The 18548-nt window shown below is 46.1% G+C and overlaps 1 protein-coding gene across 9 annotated transcripts in view; it reads left to right on the top strand.

Annotated features, from left to right (window-relative positions):
- The window catches only part of GRIP2 (glutamate receptor interacting protein 2), a 248274-nt gene that overhangs the window by 157816 nt on the left and 71910 nt on the right, over window positions 1-18548 (top strand). For 3 of the 9 annotated variants that reach the window (XR_016470124.1, XM_031607231.2, XM_090148250.1), the window contains exon 1: window positions 826-1069. The exons of 4 other annotated variants lie outside the window; for them this stretch is intronic. Coding sequence is in view for 3 of the 5 variants with exons in the window: in XM_031607231.2 (XP_031463091.1) it covers window positions 991-1069 (79 nt within the window). In the remaining 2 variants the exon portion in view is untranslated. Of the gene's footprint in view, window positions 1-824; window positions 1070-14831; window positions 15247-18548 lie in introns of those variants that run through there. 2 more of the 9 variants (XM_090148245.1, XM_090148252.1) reach the window with 2 other exon arrangements.

Below are 18548 nucleotides of genomic sequence, written 5' to 3'. Positions count from 1 at the left end.
ATTTTGTACAACATCTTGGTAAAGTCCTCCTTATAAAATTATTAAATCTCTCAAATTATTATCTAAATAAATATTTTATTGTGTTTTAATTCACTTTATTATATTGCATCACGACCTGAGCACCTTGAATTCATAAATAAAAGAATTATTACGTGCAGTCATTACAATATGAAAATTAATTCTTAAGTGCTTGGAGTCTTATAAAAATTTCAGCAGGTTTTCTAAAGCGAGTGATACGGGTTCATAAACACACGCATTTTTCCACTCTTAAACACTGCAGGTCAACAGAGTACAAGAGGTAACAAAACCTGTGCTCTTTTATTGAGAGAGCAGAGCGTTTAGAGGGCAGAGTACCCAGCTGTTACACTGCAGCACTCTAATGGCACCTCTGGACACCGCAATAGTGATACAGCATGACAGCATTGTCTAACAACTCAATTAATAACCAGTTCTGGTAATGGGAAGAGAGCGTGCTTTAGTTGCCATTCAGCACAATGTTCTCCATTTCAGTGTCTCTAGAAGACCCTCTTAGCAAGGGGGAATGGTGAGATCTTCTCCCCTTTGTGTAAATGTGCACTTCCAATGGCCTCTGGGGCAGCGGATGCCCAAAACTGAGTTGGATGGTACCCAACCTCTGGCACCCACCCTTTGCGAAGCTCCTCGCAAGCCAGGGGGTGTCCCAGAAGAAGATAATTAGGCTTGTGCTAGTTCAGCTTCCTCTGATCCTGAAGAAAGAGTTAATTACAGCCTTCTCCCTTTTGCTCAAAGGTGGCTGGGTATTATCATCAGAGCTGTAATTATTCATGCTAATTACTTATTTGGAGAGGGAGAGAGAATGAGAGAGTGAAGCCCCAGACTCCACATCAGCGATTAGCAGAGCAGACCAGGTGCACTCCATTAGAGTCGGATCAAGGTGGGGCTTGGGGGTGGCAGGAGGTTGGGGATGCAGGAGCAGCTGTGAGTGGACACGGAGCAGACCTGGCCCTTCTGATGCTGCCGCCTCCTCTGGGACTGAAGAAAAAGAGCATGCACTTCTTGCAGACCTTCCTCCGGTGGAGGGCACTCCGAGGTAATCCTGGCTGGAGCCTTTGTCGATTCGGTGGCTTAATTAACCTTTTGCTCGCTCCTTTTTCCTTTGGTTTTGAATCTCCCTAGGAGGGAGCAGGGTGGGTTGTGAGCTGCTTGGCAGAGGGCTGTCTGGGCTGATTATTTCATTAATGGAACAGAAACTTGGGTGACCCCTGGTGTCTCTGTGCTGGTGTGCTGCCCAAGCAAGTTGGGGAGGGGAAAGGAGGTGATGTGTTTTGTCTCTCCTACTTTTGTGCTTTTAATAAAAAGGCTTATTTTCTTTGGAAGTGTATTCCTGTAAATGAGTCTGGGTTTGCATGTTAAAGCCAACTGGATTTAAGCTCCCTTTGTTGGTGGCAGGGGACACCTGCTTATTTGGTGGCCCCAGTGAAGTGCTTGGAAGGCAGCAGCATAGTGAAGCTGAGTGTGCTCAGGTGGGAAAATGCTTCCTTTGTGCAGACGGGGGGAAGTTGTCTCCTTTGGTGCACCTGGAGGGATTTGGGGATGGCGGTGTACCCTGAGCATGGTGGCACACGATGGCTTTGTCTAAAGTGAATGAATTGCTGTGAGGTGGGAGACTGCTGTGAGGGCTTGAATCATCCCCACAACAAAGTGGTTTGCTGTGCTTTTATTTTTCACTGGAACAGTAGGAACTGCATGTCCTGCCCGACCCAGGTCACTAACTGCTCCTGGTAGCTCATCTGCGCGCAGATCAGTGCTGAGCGCTCAGCTGTGATGCACGTTGCTTTTTGTTGGTTCTTCTGCTTTAATCCTTTGGTTCCTGCAGTCCTTAAGGCTAAGGAAGAACAGCCTTAAGAATCATGTTTAAAGGTGACTTGAAATACACAGGTTTTAACAAAATAACCGCAGAGAGCTGCCCCTTGCTTTGCCTGTTCCTCTCTGTTCTGACAAAGGTCTCTGCCATCATTCTTACGGCCAGCATCCATGTGCTGTGCTGGAAGCCAAACCGGACTGCTCCCTTTGGAGATCTTCAATTCCCCTTGTGTTTTAACTTCCTAACTCAGGAAGGCTTGCCATAGTTATATTCTGAGTAATCTTTTCACCTGGACATTTTACTACTTGTTTAAATTACATAGACTTTCCATTCCCATACCCTTTTCCTGCCAGGGAAAGCTGGCTCAAGCACAGTGAGCTGAGGACCAAGGACTGCAGTCATCCCTTCCTCCAGAGCAGGAGGTGGGGATGGGGAGATGTTCCCTTGCTAATACTGGGGCAGTTTGGATTTGCAAAGAGCTTGGAAGTGAGGATCATTGTTCTAACAAATAGGGTATTGCTGAACCTGAGCTTAAGATTTATTTCTAGTCCTTTAAGTCTTTTGCCTGCTGCTTATTGGGAACAGAAGACACCTCCAGAAAGACAAGGAATCCCAATTCACTGCAGTGCTACAATAGAAATAGCCTTTATTTTAAACCCACACAATCCTTCCAAATCTACACTCTTTAGAGACAGCAAATTTTTCTTACTTCTCTTGAAATGCATGGGCACTAAGAACCTACTTGCTTCCTAACGAAACTGGCCAAAGTAGATTTTTCTGTATGTGTTTTGTTCTTTTTTTTTTTTTTTTTTTTCCCTCTGTATCTTCTGAAAATTACCCTTACCCTTTGTGGTTCTGCCTCCAGGCTGTGTGTAAGGGTACATTATCCAACTAATTGCTACTTAATACTTTCTTATGGACATTAGATTTCCCAAACAATTCCTACATGAAGCTGTTGCAGAGCATTATAGCGTGCACACCATTATAGCAGGTTTGCTTGCAATCTGCCTGTGGTTTGCTCCTCAAGGCAGGGTTGCAGGGTTACAAATGAATATTGACCTTCTTGCACCTGTGTCACTCAGTAGCCTGAGGAAGTCTGGAACCTTTGGGCTGTAGGCCTGATCTTTGCTTAATGGAGTTTAAAAGCCAGGTGTTGGTGCCACTGGGGAGGAGAACAATGCTCTGGATGCCAGCAGGGCCCCTGGGAGACCACAGATTTCCTACTGTCTGTGTGGGTGCAAAATGTGAGAGAAACACACACATGTCCATGGAGGAATGGTGTATGGCAAATAGTGTATTGCTCTGATTGAGGTCCTGCAGTTGTGGGACCCAACGGGAGCAGAATTCACTTTGAAAATCTCCATGGGCTGTGTCCTTTCCAAGCCACTCCTTGATGGATTTTCACCTCTCCTATTTCTGCCTTGAGATCAGAGTTACCTCATGTGGGTAAGGAGGAACTCTAAGATTGGACTTTCCAGTCAAGCTGTTGCTGTAGGGAGCAATCAAAAGAACCTTCAGATACTGGACTCTGAATATCCTTGTTGGTATGGGCTGGTGCTGGCTTGAGTTGGGCTGTGGCCAAAGCTATTTTGCTGTGATGGTCTTTGTAGCTGTCCTCCAGGAAAGGAAGGTGACAAGGCTGCCAGGACAACTTGTCCACTTGCTGTTTGATGCTGGGAGCTGCTGGTGTGTGCGTTCAGCTTTTGGAGGATAACCAACATGCATCCCAGGGATGTTAAGATATGCTTTGTACGAAGCTGGCTCTGGGAGGAGAGGGGCTGAGGAAGCTGACTTAGTCTGCGTCAGCCACTGCAGTAGTTGGGGCAGTGTTGCAGTTTTCCTCCTTTTTTTTTTTCCTGACAAAATCTGTTAATTAGAAGGCTATATCAATCAATTGTGTTTGACACACCTGGGACTTGATGCTATTTTGCGGACCTGCTCTGCATGGCATCTCTGTCTGCCTGTCTGTAGGGTATAGGGCAGTTAGTAAGCAATAAAAGTTCTTGCTCCATCTCTTCCCAGCATATCTGTGTGGGGGGGAGAAAAAATGGTCAAAGAGTGTATGCAAAACTGCGTATTTTTAGTGTATATCCAAAAAAAAAAAAAAGCCTGTAAGTTAGCTATGAAAATAGCAGAGCTGAGAAAAGGTGTTTTGCTTGGAGCACTGACTTTTTTTTCTTGAGATATGACTTTTTCCTTCTTTTGTCCTTGTGACATTGATAAGGGTATCCTGTGCTGCCCTCATCCCCAGCAGAACTTCAGAACCCTTTCTCAAGTCAGTCTGTGTCATTTTATCTAAATGGTGACACGCAGCAGTGATGTGATGTGACCGAGATGGCACGTGCCAAGCTTCTGCTGAGGGTGATCGATGTGTACACGTGTGTATATGTTACTAATGCTGAGATATGTAACCAGTTTCTCCTATATTCTTGTGCCTGTGCAGCGAGCACTTATGGTGAGGATTTCATGGGCCATCCCCAAGCTCACAGACAGACATGTTGCAGCTTTCTTCTGTATTTTCCTTTCCATAATCAGTTGTAGCTACAAGGTCCTTCATGCGTTAATGGTCATATTTCATTTTTCCAGCATATACCTAAATATTCTTAACAGTATTGCCTTGTCAGTTAATAAGCTGTGCTGCCCTGGCATTGTGCTGTTTTGTTCTCTTAACCTCCATGGCATTATGCACACATCCATACGTGCAAACCCAACGCATTGTTTTCTGCTGAGGTTCCCACCAGCTGCAAAGCTTTGCTACGTTAACTTTTTCTTTATTGAGCCTTTGCAAAACTTAAGTTACTGTGTGAATTTTGCATGAGGGGAGCAGCAAGGACAAATGTCAAACGAGGATCTCTATTCATGTTGAAAGGGTGAGAGAGAAGATAAAAGGGGTATCTTGTGCTTGTGTTAGATTCATTGGGAATATGAATGAATTATTGTGATGACTGGGTCAGGCTCTCTCCTGGCTTACAAACCTGAAGGACTTGGTGCAGTGCCTGATTCTGCCTGATACATGGGTTTCTTGTGATGGTTATTATTATTTTTAATTGTCCAGCTGCTATTTGTTCTGATCAGCCTATGTGGACAACAACAACAAACAGTCCATGCATTGCAGCAGCTCTTTTTTTTTCTTGCAGGGTGATGCTGTGACCCTGTGTTTGTGTGAGGGAATAAAAACGTTAAACTGTATCCCTCTCTGTCCCTGCTCTCCTCCCCCAGCCCTGCGTTAGCCATTTTACAGGAGCTGTAGGCCCTCCCAAATGCGAGCACATGCTGCTCTCTTGTGGAGCTGCACGCACTGCAGGCTGAGCCCAGCTCGCAGCAGGCTGCTTGCCTTGCAGCCTTAGGCGGGTTGCCGTGCATGAAGGGCCTGGTTTAGCAGCCTCTGAAACAAGTGATGCTCCTTTTGGGAATGGGAAACGGGATTTGCAGGAGAGAAAATGAGGGTTTTTCCTGTGCAAAATTATATTCCCTGCATGGGATGTAGCACAGAGGAATCGTTTGTGGAGCTGGCTTGGCTTTGGAGGATGGGTGAGTGAGGAAGGATGGAGTTGGGAAAGGTTCTCCATTCTATTTCAGAACTGAGTTGGCATGGAGAGGCTGATGTGCCATCGGCCCACCTAATTGGGATGTTAGAAACCTGCCTGTATGCCCAGCATACTCCCTGCATATCCTGTGCCTGCTGTGTCACAGCATGAGGCAAAGTCATGGTACTGGTCCCTGCTGAGTACAAGGCAAGAAGTGGAGCAGACTTGAGATCTGGGCTGCTCCCAGAGGGGAACAGGAATTGCAGCTCTACTGAGGAACCTGCTGAATCCCAACGTTGTCTTTGCGACTCTTGGAAGCTTTGCTGAATAAACAGTGGTTATCATGTCTGCTAAAAGCAGGGACCATTTCAGAGAGAAGCTTTGTTGCCTCTGAAGGACAGGGAGCAGGGAAGGTTTGAAGCTGGGCTGCAATCACAAGAGGGCAGAGCTGGCTTGCGCTCCTGAACTCCTCCAGCCATGGAACTGAAGGGACATCAGGAGCCAGCCTGCTGCCCTGTGCTGGTGGCAGTCAGGAATGTGACAGGTATGGGGCTGTGAGCATGAATGTGCCTCTGTCCTTCTGCCCCTGACCTTCTGCATCAGTGTTACTGGGGGGGAATATGTGAGTAAGATGAGACCCTTGCTTGTGACCCTTCTCTGGCAGCTGCACTCGTGCTGTGCTTGTGGGAATCTCAATGTAGCATTAATAAAGGTTTCGTATTAATATTGATGTTAGAATTGAAAGCATCAGTTGAAAGCATCATGATTGTTAATTAGTGGCTGAATGGTGGCTCAAGCAGTGCTGGTAATGGTACATGGTAATAGGGCTTCCCAGGCAACGTCTGACCTAAAATACACAAATGGCATAAACGCAAATCATGGGTCCAGTCTGGACTGAAAATTGTGGAGGCATCATTGCTAATGAACATGTCTTCCTAGCAGAGTGCTAGTGTCTGTTGTGGTACTGCCTGGAAGGAGCTGGAAGGATCTAACTCCTGATCACCTGTTGATGGCTGCTCTTGACACTTCCAGGTAATGCAGAAGTACAGAGTTTGAAGTTTTAAAACAGATTTTAGATTTAGATGATGGAAGGAGATGAACTTGTGTCATCTCTTTCAATTCCAGGGAAAGCAGTTACCTGAACTGGTTCTGCTGCTGCAGGGAACCTGTCTGGAGGCTGACCTGTAATGCAGGGCCAGTGATTTTGGAAGTCCTCTTTCCAGAGTGATGGGCTTCTTGCTTGTGCTGCCCATTCTCTCGGCACAGGTATGCAAGTCTGTCCAATAGAGCTGCATCCTAGGTTCCCCAGCACTCCCCAGGAGGGGTCAGTGAAGGTAAGGGACACTGTACACCCTGTCTACCAGCATCAACCTCAAGACTTCATACAAGGGAATCCAGACTGTTCCCAGAATAAATGAGGCAGTGCTGCGCACTTCAGGTTATTACTCTGCTTGTGGCAACCTGTCACAGGAGGGGCAGCTGGTCAGCAGCTTGGGAGCTTATCTCAGAGGGAGCTTTTTTTCCTTTGGAGGATTTTTGAAGCTACATGGCAGAGAAACACCCAACAGGGCTATACTGCTGTATTCCTGGTTATTTTAAATGTACTACTCTATACTATGGGAGTTCTCCTGGGTTGGGAGAATAGGGTGGCATTCCAGTTCTATTTCCTGTAAAAATAAATAAATGAAACAGAGCTGTAAAACTGAAGACGGAACCATGGCACCATCCAAAATACACTGGCATCTCCCATGGCTCTTCCCTGCTGTAAAGAGCACTGAATAACAGCCCTCCTACACAGCTTTGTTAGGGTTTGTAGTTGGCTCTGCTGATCTGTCAGGCTACTCTGGTGTGTGTCTGTGCTAGTTAGGCACAGAGCTTATGTCTGCATCCTGGATCCACCTCTAATGAGGTGATAGCAGATGGCACGTAGCATTAGCCTTCTTGGCTGCTCTCTTTACTTACTTTCTTATCAGACACTGCTCTTGTGCTGGTAGGTGATGGCTGAACTCCATTCCATGAGCTCTGCTCTCCAGCAAACTCTTCTCTTCTTAATCTTGTTCCCTTGTATTGTATGCAAAGAAGGTAAAACAGAGGGGCTGGGGGAGGGAATCCAGCCAGAAGCAGCCAATAGAGTAAAAGAAAACTAAGAGCATGCTAGATTGTGTGTCTTTGAACTCACCCATTTTCAGTATCGTTCTTGTCATTCTTTTGTATTTCCCCCATACCTCTATCTTATCAGTCTTAGGAGTTGCTTTGAAATGGATTTTTCCCCAATTTACCCTCACTCCCTCATTTGTTTAATTCAAATATTGCTTTAATTCTCTTCTGGCCCTACCTGAGCCCAACATTTTCACAGGAAATTAAAAACTTATTCCACTGGTTAGCTGCTTGCTCCCTGGTTTGCTGGCTGGATGCCTAATCCTTGGGTTCTATAATCTGCAGGGAGGTGGTGTCTGGTAGCACACAAATGGTGCATAAGGTAGGTCGTGCTAGTACAGGCTTGCAAGCATGCCTCAATAGCTCCTGGAGCACAGCCAGCTCCCAGTGGTGCCAGCCGGGCCAAGGGTGACAGCGTGTACTCGTCTAAACAAGCAGATGCTCTTCTCTGTTGCCAGTGTGTAGCAGAGGTGCTTATGGCAGTTCAGGAGGGAGTGATGGTGGGGTCTCTGGCTGTGGGTTCCAAGCTCGAGCAGCACAAGAGGGATCCTGCACCTGGACACTGTGATAGCTCTTCAGGATTCTGTACAGAAGCAACATCAAATGATACTAACTTCTTCTGTTGATCTCCAAAGAGAGGTTTCCCAAGGTACTGTACATGAGGTGACTGGGAATGCTTTTCCTTAGGTGTTTTCCCAAGAGAAGTAGACCTTTTTCTTGGGAGGTATTCAATTAACAAGGGAGCTGGGGGTAAATGTTGCCCTCACCTTAATGGGAATGTGCAGGGAACATTTGTATGCTGGACTTGGCTTGTCTTAACAAGACTGAAGAGCCTGGTCTAATATGCAGAGCAACACTTCTGAAATTGCTTAAACCTAAACCTGTCCCTAGGCAACAACACTTCTTCAGTGAAGACTCATCTCATACCTGTATGCTCACTGTAGCTGAGTTCTGTTTAAGCATACTCACAGTAGAGCATCCCATAAAATACAACCACTTATGCTTCAGTCATCTTATTCCCACTAAGTAAAAAGTGAGGACTGTGCCTCTGAGAAGAAAATGCCATGTAACACAACTCCTTTGTACCTAAATGTGTTCCTGGTAGACCAAAAACACTTAAAAACAGCTGTAGCAAGAGCATGACACTGAGGCTGAATGGGACCTGGTGCCGCCTTCTGCCCTAAAAGCTGATTTGGGAAGTATCCTATATTACCTTAATGCAGCATCCTTTTTGCAGATCATTTGAACAACAGTCTTGGGAACAACCTCAAACGTAATACCTGATCAAATTGTGCTCATGATGTGTCAGATTAGCTGCAGATGCGCCGCCAAAGCAGTCTTGTTTAATAGATTTCTATCTTCTGTACCAGTGGATTGAAACGGATGAAAAAGATCTGGAGTTCTGGGCCACAGCATGTGGGAGGAAAGCAGCCTCTGAGTCACTGCTGGTTAATAAATGACAACAGAATTGAAATGCCTAGAAAGCCCCAACCATGCTCTCACGTAGATTGCTAATTGTTGATCATCTGCAAAGCTCTGACCTAACTTCCTTGTTTCCCTAATGAAAAAGAGGATTAAAATGGCCAGAGAAAGCTCTGGCATTTCAGCTGAGCTGTAATAGCATGCAGAAGGCATTGAGTTGTGGGGTGGGTGGGCTGCCCTAGGCTCCCCTAGTGGCTCGTCTCCCCTACCTTCCCCTGTGCAGCCCTGCAGGGACCCTGTATCCTGACAGCATGCTGGTGGTGGGTCCTGGTACAGCCTCCTCTCCCGTAGTTGTGAGAACCATGGTGCAAAGGGTAGCTGCCCCCTCTTATTCTGCGAGGAGTCCCAGGACATGATGCTGAAAGAAAGGAGGAGTGCTGGGTACAGAACTGCTGCTGCCTGTGCCAAGAGCCCCTTTTAATTCCCAAAAGGATGAGGGTACTCTTCCAGCTTTAAAGCTTGAGGCTCAACCAGCTATGTGTGTCTTGGGTTGGGGCACTGCGTAATCTAAGATGTGCATGCTGAGATAGCATGAATGATGAGCTTACAGCTCGCTTTGAACTCAGTCAGAGGAAGGGCCAACTTTGGTCTCTCTGCTGGCTACCCCAGGAGATCAGGGCTTTCATATTTGTGTTTTAAAATGACTTTTGCACCTAAAACTGTTGCTGACTAATTCTACAAAAGGACATGTTGGAGCTATAGCCTGGGGAGATGTTGGAAGTATTAGTAGGTCATTGACTAAAGCTGTGTAAAGCTTGCCAGGGCTGGGTTCGAGGTCAGAGCCTTGCTCCCAGAGGTGCAGACACAGGCACACACCTGCCTCCGGCTCCTCTGGGTCACTGTGCTGCCAGCTCCCTCTTGGCTGTCCCTGTCTGCCTGATCCTCTGGAAGGAAACACAATGCTTTCCTAAATTTAACTGCATAAGTACTATGGGTGTTGTCTCTTCTCCCCCCACCCTCTTTTGAAAGCCATCTTAAAAACTGCACAGCGATTTAAATGGCAGCTTGATGGGAATCCATAGCAAATGACTCTGCAATTAGTAAATCTTTCCTATTGTGACAGCTCTATTATTAAACTGCCACACATGCCAGGCTATTAATCCACTGTCTCCTCAATCCTCATGCTATCCCTTCTTTGCCCATCCTTTTCACTGCTTCTTTTCTTGTGGTTTAAAGTTTCTGCTGCCTTCCAGTGGGTGTTCCTGGGGAGGGAGTGGGAAGGTTTGGTGGCACCATCTGTGCCAGGGGAGGTTCAGCTTGGACATCAGGGGAAAATTCTTCTCCATAAGAGTGGAAATGCATTGGAACAGGCTGCTCAGGGAGTGGTGGAGTAAACTGGAGGTGTTCAAGGTGCATGGAGAGGTGGTATTTAGAAACATGGGTTAGTGGGCAATATTGGTGATAGGTGGATGGTTGGACTTGATGATCTTAGAGGTCTTTTCCAACCTTAGTGATGCTATGATTCTATGATCTCATAGGAGCTGTCGTCCACAACTTGCTTGAAACTTTTGCTGCTTCATAGCCAAAGACTGTGAAACTCCTCGTTGGCAAAAGTCAAAGTTTAGTCCTCAGGAAGTCACCTTTTGTTTTCAGGAGGGTGAAGGGGTGCTGTGGGAAGCTGTGGCAATGAACGGGTGGCAATATTGTCTTGGTGGAGGGAAGGCTCCCTCCCTGGGAATAGTCATAGCTTTCCCAAGATCAGGTAGTGGAAGAGGACTTATCAACCCAAAATCTGAGGCTTAAAAACTGTTGTATGGATAAATTGAAAGGCAACCAAAGTCATCCATGAAGGAGTAGCATCTTATTTTTACAGACTCTTTTCCTTGGCCTCAGTCACTTAAATGTGGTCAAGATGGTGCAAATCAGCTCTGCAATATGAATACCTAAAAGATGTTTGCATCCTGTTGCTATGGGAACTTCCCCAAAGCCTGGATATATACCCAGCCTTGGTGCAGCACTGGGAATGTTGGATGCCTCCAAGCTGGGGCATCTGGTCAAAGAGATCTGCAGGGTTGGCAGGTCCAGGGAAGGACTTCTGTCTCCTGCAGCTGCTGAGGCATTAAAGGATATGAGGATCTGCATCCATGTAGTGCCAGCTTTGGTCCCTTAGAATGAGGGATGGGCTTCTGCTGAGCTTGCTGCCCTCTGTTAGCTGTGGGTATTTATGAGGCTTTTAAATACAGTATTATACTCCTAATTGTGCTGAAATCCTTCAATCTGGCTGGATTTATTTGGAATTATGCTCTTTTGCTCAACTGCCAAATCCAGTCAAATGCCATCTACAGGGAGTGAGGGCTACTGGTGTGCTCAGATTGCCCCACGCAGTGAATCCTGGTTTCTTCGTGGCAGTGCTTGCAGTGGGGCTGTGTGGAGGCTGTCCCTGGAGGAGGGGAAGGTGGGAGAGGAGGGAGCTCATCTGGGAGGTGGCTGATGTGGCAGCAATAGGACTGACTGGTGAAGGGCACTTGTGCCTTCCTATTCCTCCAACTCACCGTTCTGCCCAAAGGACTTCACGTGCAGAATGAGTTGTTCCAGGGGTTACTTAGGCTATCTATGCTTTGTACAGTTAGTAGACTATTTAACACAGCTGCAATTCAGATCACAAATATCCATTGCAATGGCACAACTGCTGCCTTTAAAAAAAAAAAAAAAAAAAAGACCCCACAGGCTTGAGACAAATGCTACTTCTAAAGGAATCTGGTTCTTAATTACACTTAAAAATGACAGGAAATGCAGGTAATCATTACCAGAGATCCCTGGGTCACCATCTGCCTTGTACACGATGCTCTTCAGGAGCATGGAGTTACTGCTGGTGGCACCTGGAGTCCTGCAAGGGAGCATTGATGGCCCTTTGCCATCCTCAGGGCTGTGTGTTGGCTCAGAGCACCTGTAAGCTTTATTGCTCTGAACCTTTTGATCAAAGCCTGTTTTCCTCTTTTCTCCCCCCCACCTCTCAACATACACGCATCAATTCACAGCTATGTAGAGAGCAAGCCCATAATTTTCACTCAAATCTCTGTGTCCTATTAAGCCTTGCACTGCTTCTTAGCAACAAATTAATAGCTGAGAGAAAGGGCTTTACAGTACAATATATTTTAGAGAATGAATATTCTTAAATTACCATTCTGTGAGTAACTGGGGAGAATATTTCTGTTAGAAGAAACTTTTTCTAGGAATGTCTTTTCAACCTGTAGTGCCAGCTCCTGTTGTGCAGTAAGTCTGGTTATTACTGGTGTCAGGGATGTCAGCTAGCATGAAGGTGGGAGACAGCAAAAGCAAGGCTTCAGAGTTCTTCTGAAAACACTCACATTTTCTCTTTGTGCCTTTAAAAAAAAAAAAAAGTTATTGTTCTTTGAGGGGGAAAAAAAAGAGGCAGTCAAACCTTTTTTTTTCCTTTTTTTTTTTTTTTTTTTTGCCAAGTTTGCAGCTTCTAAACGTCGTTTCTTGGCAGTAATTCTTACAGTGTTGATTCTGGCCTGGATTCTGTGTGTTTGCCTTTGTGCAGTAGTGCAGCTTGCAGCCGGGAGGCTCCTGGGGTTGTTCCATTCCCCTTGCACAGAAATATGCCAATGGAGTAGGAAATGCAGCACTGAGACATGAACTTCTACAGCACGCTGCTCCTTGGAACAGCAGAAACAATGGATAGCACAGGGAAATGAGATACTGAGGGAACAGCTCTGCCCTAAATATTGCTCTGAACTTTGTGGTGACAATGAATGAACAGCTAACTGTGGTGCTTGTTGCCACGTGTAGTTGAGGCAGCAGAGTATGCACTTGCTTCTTGGTGTCATCCAGGAGTGCACGTGAAGGGGTTTCTTGCGCACACACTGGGTCGCTGAGTTAATGGAGTTGTGAGAACACCCCCTCCTAACCCATGCATTTACCATCGGTATCCATCTAGATTTTGATTCCAGCATGTGCCCATTTGTATGGGTGGTTGTCATCTGCATGCTCGGTTTCCTCCCTCAGTTGAGGACGTGCTCTGTGTGATAGAGATCCCTGCTGAATGCAGAGTGATGATTGGCAGCAGTTCATCTTCGTTTGAACGCTAAATACTCAACTTGTCCAGCTTGTGAAAGACTTGATTTAAGGCAGCAATTCAGTGACTGTTCAAGACAGGGGTTTGAATAGGTGAATATTTGGCCGAAATGTGTATACATTCAATTTCTAGAACCTAGTTGAGCTTGAAAGATTTCTCTGTCTGGTGCCTATTCCATAGACTCGTGTCTTCCACTGCCATGTGTTCGACTGAGACATTCTTGTATGGGTGGTGCTTGCCATGCTGTCTTGCTGGGTTTTGGTATGTTCTCTGTGACAGTGATTCAGCAGGGAACTCTAGGCTTGAGGAGGAGGGATAGAGGAAGCAGTTAATGAGCCGTATTTGTTGTTCTTTCAAGAGATGAATCTCCTCTCTAGTTTACAGATTGCTAAAGTTAGACACTTTATTCCAAACAGCTGAGATGAATTGTTCTCTAGGGAAAGGCATCTTTCTCCACCATTCTGGAGAAAGCCCAGGTGATGCTCTCCTGTTTGTGGGGCACTGCTCCTCGATGGGATCGATCCCTTGTTTAGCCCTTTCCTGGAAAATACTGCTCTTACTCAGAACAGCACTGCTGAGCTTTTGTTGCAAACACTGGCTTTGCTTTCCTGCCAATTCAAACACCAAATGCTTCATCCTTCTCCCCACTGCTGTGGCCCCAGGAGCTCTGTGGCTTTTTGAAGGCAGGGTCTGGGTGGGGCAGGCAGGCCCACTGCTAAAAGGGATGGTGTGGCCTTCCCACCATCTGATAACGGGAATATGAAAAATATTTGTCTGGTTATCCCTCCTGGATCTTTCAAGGAGGCATTGCATGCCTCATTTTCCAAGGAGGCTGGGTGCAGGTTTCCCTGCCCTGTAGCAAAAGTATTTGCGCTCTCTCAGCTTAAATGCAAGTTGCTCTTTGAGCAGCTCCTGTAAGGAGCCCAGAGAGCAGCAGGCAGGTCCTGGCCACCCTGAAGTTTGTGGAAGCATGCACTCATTTTGGGATAATGTATTTTCTGCCCACGTCCAAGTGGCACTGACTGCCAGTTACGAAAGGAGAATGGTAAATTCGCCTGTTAGCTGCTCTCTCTCCTGCAAGATTTACTTCCATCATGGGTTTTATAGGCTAATGCTGTGTCTTTCATGATGAGGATGTGTGGCGGAGGAAATTTATTGTTCCCTTCCTAATAGATGGCTGTAATTTCATTTCAGAACAGCCATTTTATGTGTGAGAAAGCGATTCCATTATGCCACTGCACAGCACTGGGAGCATCTGTGGCAGTGGGGGCATTTGGATTAAAGAGAGTAACGGCTGCACATCTGCTGCCCTCCACCCTTATTCACAGAACACAGTGTTAATCCTGAAGAAAAGAGAGCAATTAGCTTGTAAACCGTTTCTGAACCCACTGGAAGATTAGCCATTTTCAATTAAAGCTTTTCAGCTGGAAAGATAATGGACTAAAATTTTCAGCTTTTTAAAAATACTATTATTGACCATGTGGTTATATTTCTGCCAATTTACATCCTTTATAATTAGCTACCCTGGGATAATTAGGCCTGATTTGTGCCATACCCCACTCTTTCCCCTTATAATACAAATGGCAGACAGACTTTGTGGTCCATCTTCTGCCCGTTGCAACCAGCACAGACCCACTGTTGTTGCCTACACCCACATCAGTGATGAGCTGTAAGCAGTGCTTTTATAGGTTCCTATAACTTGTAAGAAAAAGGATAAACCTTTACCTACCAGTGTGCTGTTCTTGTGGGGCCCAGATGGGAGGGGAAGGCTGATCCCATCTTGCAAGCCTACAATAAGAAACAAAATGCAGTCCCTCGGGGAGCTCTGAGCACTCCAAAGCCGAAATATTTTACTATTTATCACTGTTCCCATTGCTTGGAGGCTGCCTGTCGCTGTGTATGGCTCCATTATGGCCCGCCTTGGGACAGAAAACTGATCACTGCAGGGCCTTTGGGGTCATCCTTCTTTGCTTATCATCTTTCCTCTCCTCTGCGCTTCCCGTGGCTGATGCCCAGGGTTATCATCTAGTAGGCTTGAAGCTTTGCTCCCAGGACTGTGGCCAGCCCTACCCGTGCTGCTGGCAGTACCACACAGAAGGCACCAAGGCTGTTTTTTCAGGCAACTTTCAGGTTGTGTAGGCTGAGGTGCCCAGCAAGGAAATTAGCCCTATGACCACGGCCAAGGACTTTAGAATGAGGTAAGCTCAATGAGCTGTCTGAATGCAAAACTGCCCAGAGGCTCTGACTTCTGGGGGCGGTGTGGGCTGTGCTATTCTGAGTCACTGGAGTGGATGGCATTGCTCTGCACATTGGCTGTCTCCCAGGCAAACCTTGGCCACATCCCACCTTGCTGTGCTGCGTCTCTTCTAGAAGAGTTGCTTCGTATAGATGCTGTAAGGTGTAAGAGTGGATATAAAAGCTGTTACAGTTTTTTTGCTTGTAAGGAATATGGCTCAGTACTCTTGGGATCTCGCTAGCCTTATCGTGTGACTGATACCAACACTGTCTCTTTGCAGTTGGAGCTCCTCCTGCTATTTCTTCCTCTGTCAAAATGCATATGAAAATAGCCTTGCAAAACATTTCACATCTCAGCTAGTTAACACAGCACCTTGGAGAGAAGGCATCTGATGCAGGAGAGTACAAATGAAGGCTCATTAAGCAGGAATTCAGTGATTCTGCTGGATGCCCCAGCAATTAAATTTCCTCTCGATTCATATGCAGGTCAGGAGAGCTTGGAGGGAGAATACAGGAAGCAAAGCACTGTGGCTCTGTACTATGCAAATTAGTGTTAACATGGCATTTCATTTATTGTTAATGCATTGTTACACTGCTACTCATTGAAAAGAAACTGTGTGACAACTGTGAAAACTTATGACCCACTTGCTTATTTATCCCTATGCGCTGGCAATGGTGTCTCTGAAAATACCAGGAGAAATCTTTTAAGGGAAGATGCAGAGGTTTTCCTTCCACAGAGAAGAGTGATGTTGGATTCTGACTCAGTGTTCAGACCTGTCCTTCCAGCCACTGTAAGCTGTAGTGCTGCATTGCTCTCCTCTTTGGGGTGAGATATGCCAGAGCCCATGGGACTGCTACTGGAAGGAGACTTTGGGTTCAAGTGCCAGATGCTTTTGGAGCAAGAGAAGCAATTTTCCAGTATTCTGATGCAAAGATTTCTGGATTTGTAGCTGCAAACAATTTGCTCTCATGCTAAAGCACTGATCCCTACTGGCCCAGAAGGTGGGAGCTGCTAAGTGTTTTGGTTTCCCTCTGTGGTGTGACTCTGCTTTTCTGCATGGTTCCTTCATTCTGCTCAGTTCCCTGCTGGGCTGCTTCAGTGTGTGTGCTCAGGATGATTTCTCTTGTGTCTTTGCACAGCTGAGATGCAGTTTTGTTTGGGGTGACCTCTGCTAACAAGGTCCCCAAATTAGCTCTTTTGCATCATTAGGGCTGGCTGGGCAGTAGGGGATCTTGCACTTTGCTTCAGCCTATTTCTCTTCCACCGCTCCTCTTAGCAGCTCCTGATTTTACAGCCCTGAATTATTCCTGTTCTGAATACTCAAATCCAAAAATCCAGTTTGAGATAAATGGTAGGATTTCCCCTTACGTTCAGTGATTAAGAAAATAATTGCATAGCATATATACAGCTTTAATGGAGAAAGATGTGCTCCGTACTGTCCTGAGGACGACTGCTCTTAGCCTTTGCGTAACATGAAGTAGGGATTTAAGTGAAGGACCCACGAGTGTAATTGCTCCCCGTAGTTCAGAGCAGTGCCTCCTTCAGTCTGATCTTCTTATACTGGAGTTTTGGGCCTGTTTGTACAACTTGGGCTCACCAACTGAAGTGTTAGCTAAAGGAGGCAGTCAGGAGGAATTGCCTGGAGGAGGCAGGTTAACCATTAAAGTTAAACCCACAAAATCTGGAAAATGCTTTGAAGTGATGCAAGAGCACAGCTTCAGGCATGGCTCTGGCAATGGCTCTTGACTCCTGTTGACTCAAGATGCACCTTTTTGCTTCTCCTTTTAGTTAAAAATCTTCTAGCTAAGTCAGCTGTCTCTTAGATGCTTGCAAAAAGAAATGGCTGAGCCATTGCGGGCTATGATTCATTTTCTGGTCTTGTAATGAAGAAGAATAGACCGATTTGGAGAGAAACAATCAATGTTGTCCTAGGGATGGACTCACTAAGGGCTGGGATGTTTTCCCTCAAGAAAACACATTGTTTGTAGTTTTGGCAGGTGAAAGTGCCTGTGCTAACATCTACATGGAATATGGAAGGAAATGATCCCCTGCTCTTAGGAGGGAGTGGAAGGGAGGTTGCCTGGGGGACACTGGTCACTGTGAAGAGATCAAGAGTTTTGGGTTTTAAAAACTGGAACATCCAATCCCTGTGGTTTTTGGCTTTCTTTCCAGAATGGGGAGCGTGCTGCTTTAACATGTGTTTCAGATAGATCAGTGATGCTGGTGCACAGACAAAATCCATCACTGGAGAGTGCCAGATTGCTGGTGTTCCATGGAGGGGTCACTGCAGAGCTTGGTTCTTCCCATTACTCAGAACTCCAGGAGGCTGCTGGCATTCACTGCCAACTTCTCCCCCACCACTTCCCCACTGTGCTGATGGGCAGTGACAGATGCAGATGGCTCTTTTGAAAATGGTTAAGCAGAAAAATGTACAGTGACTGCTCTAGTGTGCTTAGAGATGAAGGGGATGGGTGGAGGTCTTGGAAGTACCCTTACCAACATTCTCCATCTCTGTGCAAGTGTGCAGGTATGGCTTTGATTGTCTACTGGATGGGTAAATGTATCCCGCTGTGTTCATTACCTATAATAAGTTAATGTTTAGGACTGGCTGGTGGAACTTGCACTTAAAGGAAAGAATAATCAAAGAGTTCTTCCTCTGGTTCATGAAATGATTTAAATTCCAGACTTCTTAAAAAAATCTTTTTAAAAAGTCCATTTTCATATTCCCATAGAAATATGTAAGTGTAGAACTGTTACACTTTGAGTCAGCTTCCTAAAAACAGGGCATCTGCTTAGGCCAAAGAAAAGCCCCATTGCAAGCCTCAGGCTGCCGTGCTGTTGTCTGGGGTTTCTGAATAAGCACAGCTAAGGAAAATTGGAGCAGATTAAATGGAGCAAGTGTGGGGCCATGGATAGTTGGGTAATCAGCTGTGAAATCTCTTTCACCAAGAGGGTAATGGACCTTCTTGTCCCTCCTCCTCTTCCCCATCAGCTGTAGCCCAAAATCAGTCAAGGAGGGGCATACGCTCCCCAGACCTCTTGATTTTGCAGAGCCAGGCTGGAGTTCCCAATTAAAACCAGCTTTCCCAGCAATCCTCCTGGGAGCACCAGGTCTGCTGTGCCAGAAACCAGCCTTGAGAGGGAGATGGGCTGGCAGAGAGAACTGCAGCCCAAAGCAGACCGCAATGTGTAGGGGTGCATTTGTAAATTGAAGAAGTAGGTGGGGAGAAGGGGATGGCAACGTAAAATCTCTATTTAAGATCT

Source organism: Phasianus colchicus, chromosome 11 (genome assembly GCF_987193195.1).
Source record: "Phasianus colchicus chromosome 11, bPhaCol1.hap1.1, whole genome shotgun sequence".
In the NCBI taxonomy this organism is placed as follows: Eukaryota; Metazoa; Chordata; class Aves; order Galliformes; family Phasianidae; genus Phasianus; species Phasianus colchicus.
Note: the sequence above shows the minus strand (reverse complement) of the source record. Positions and strands in the feature narration are given on the sequence as shown.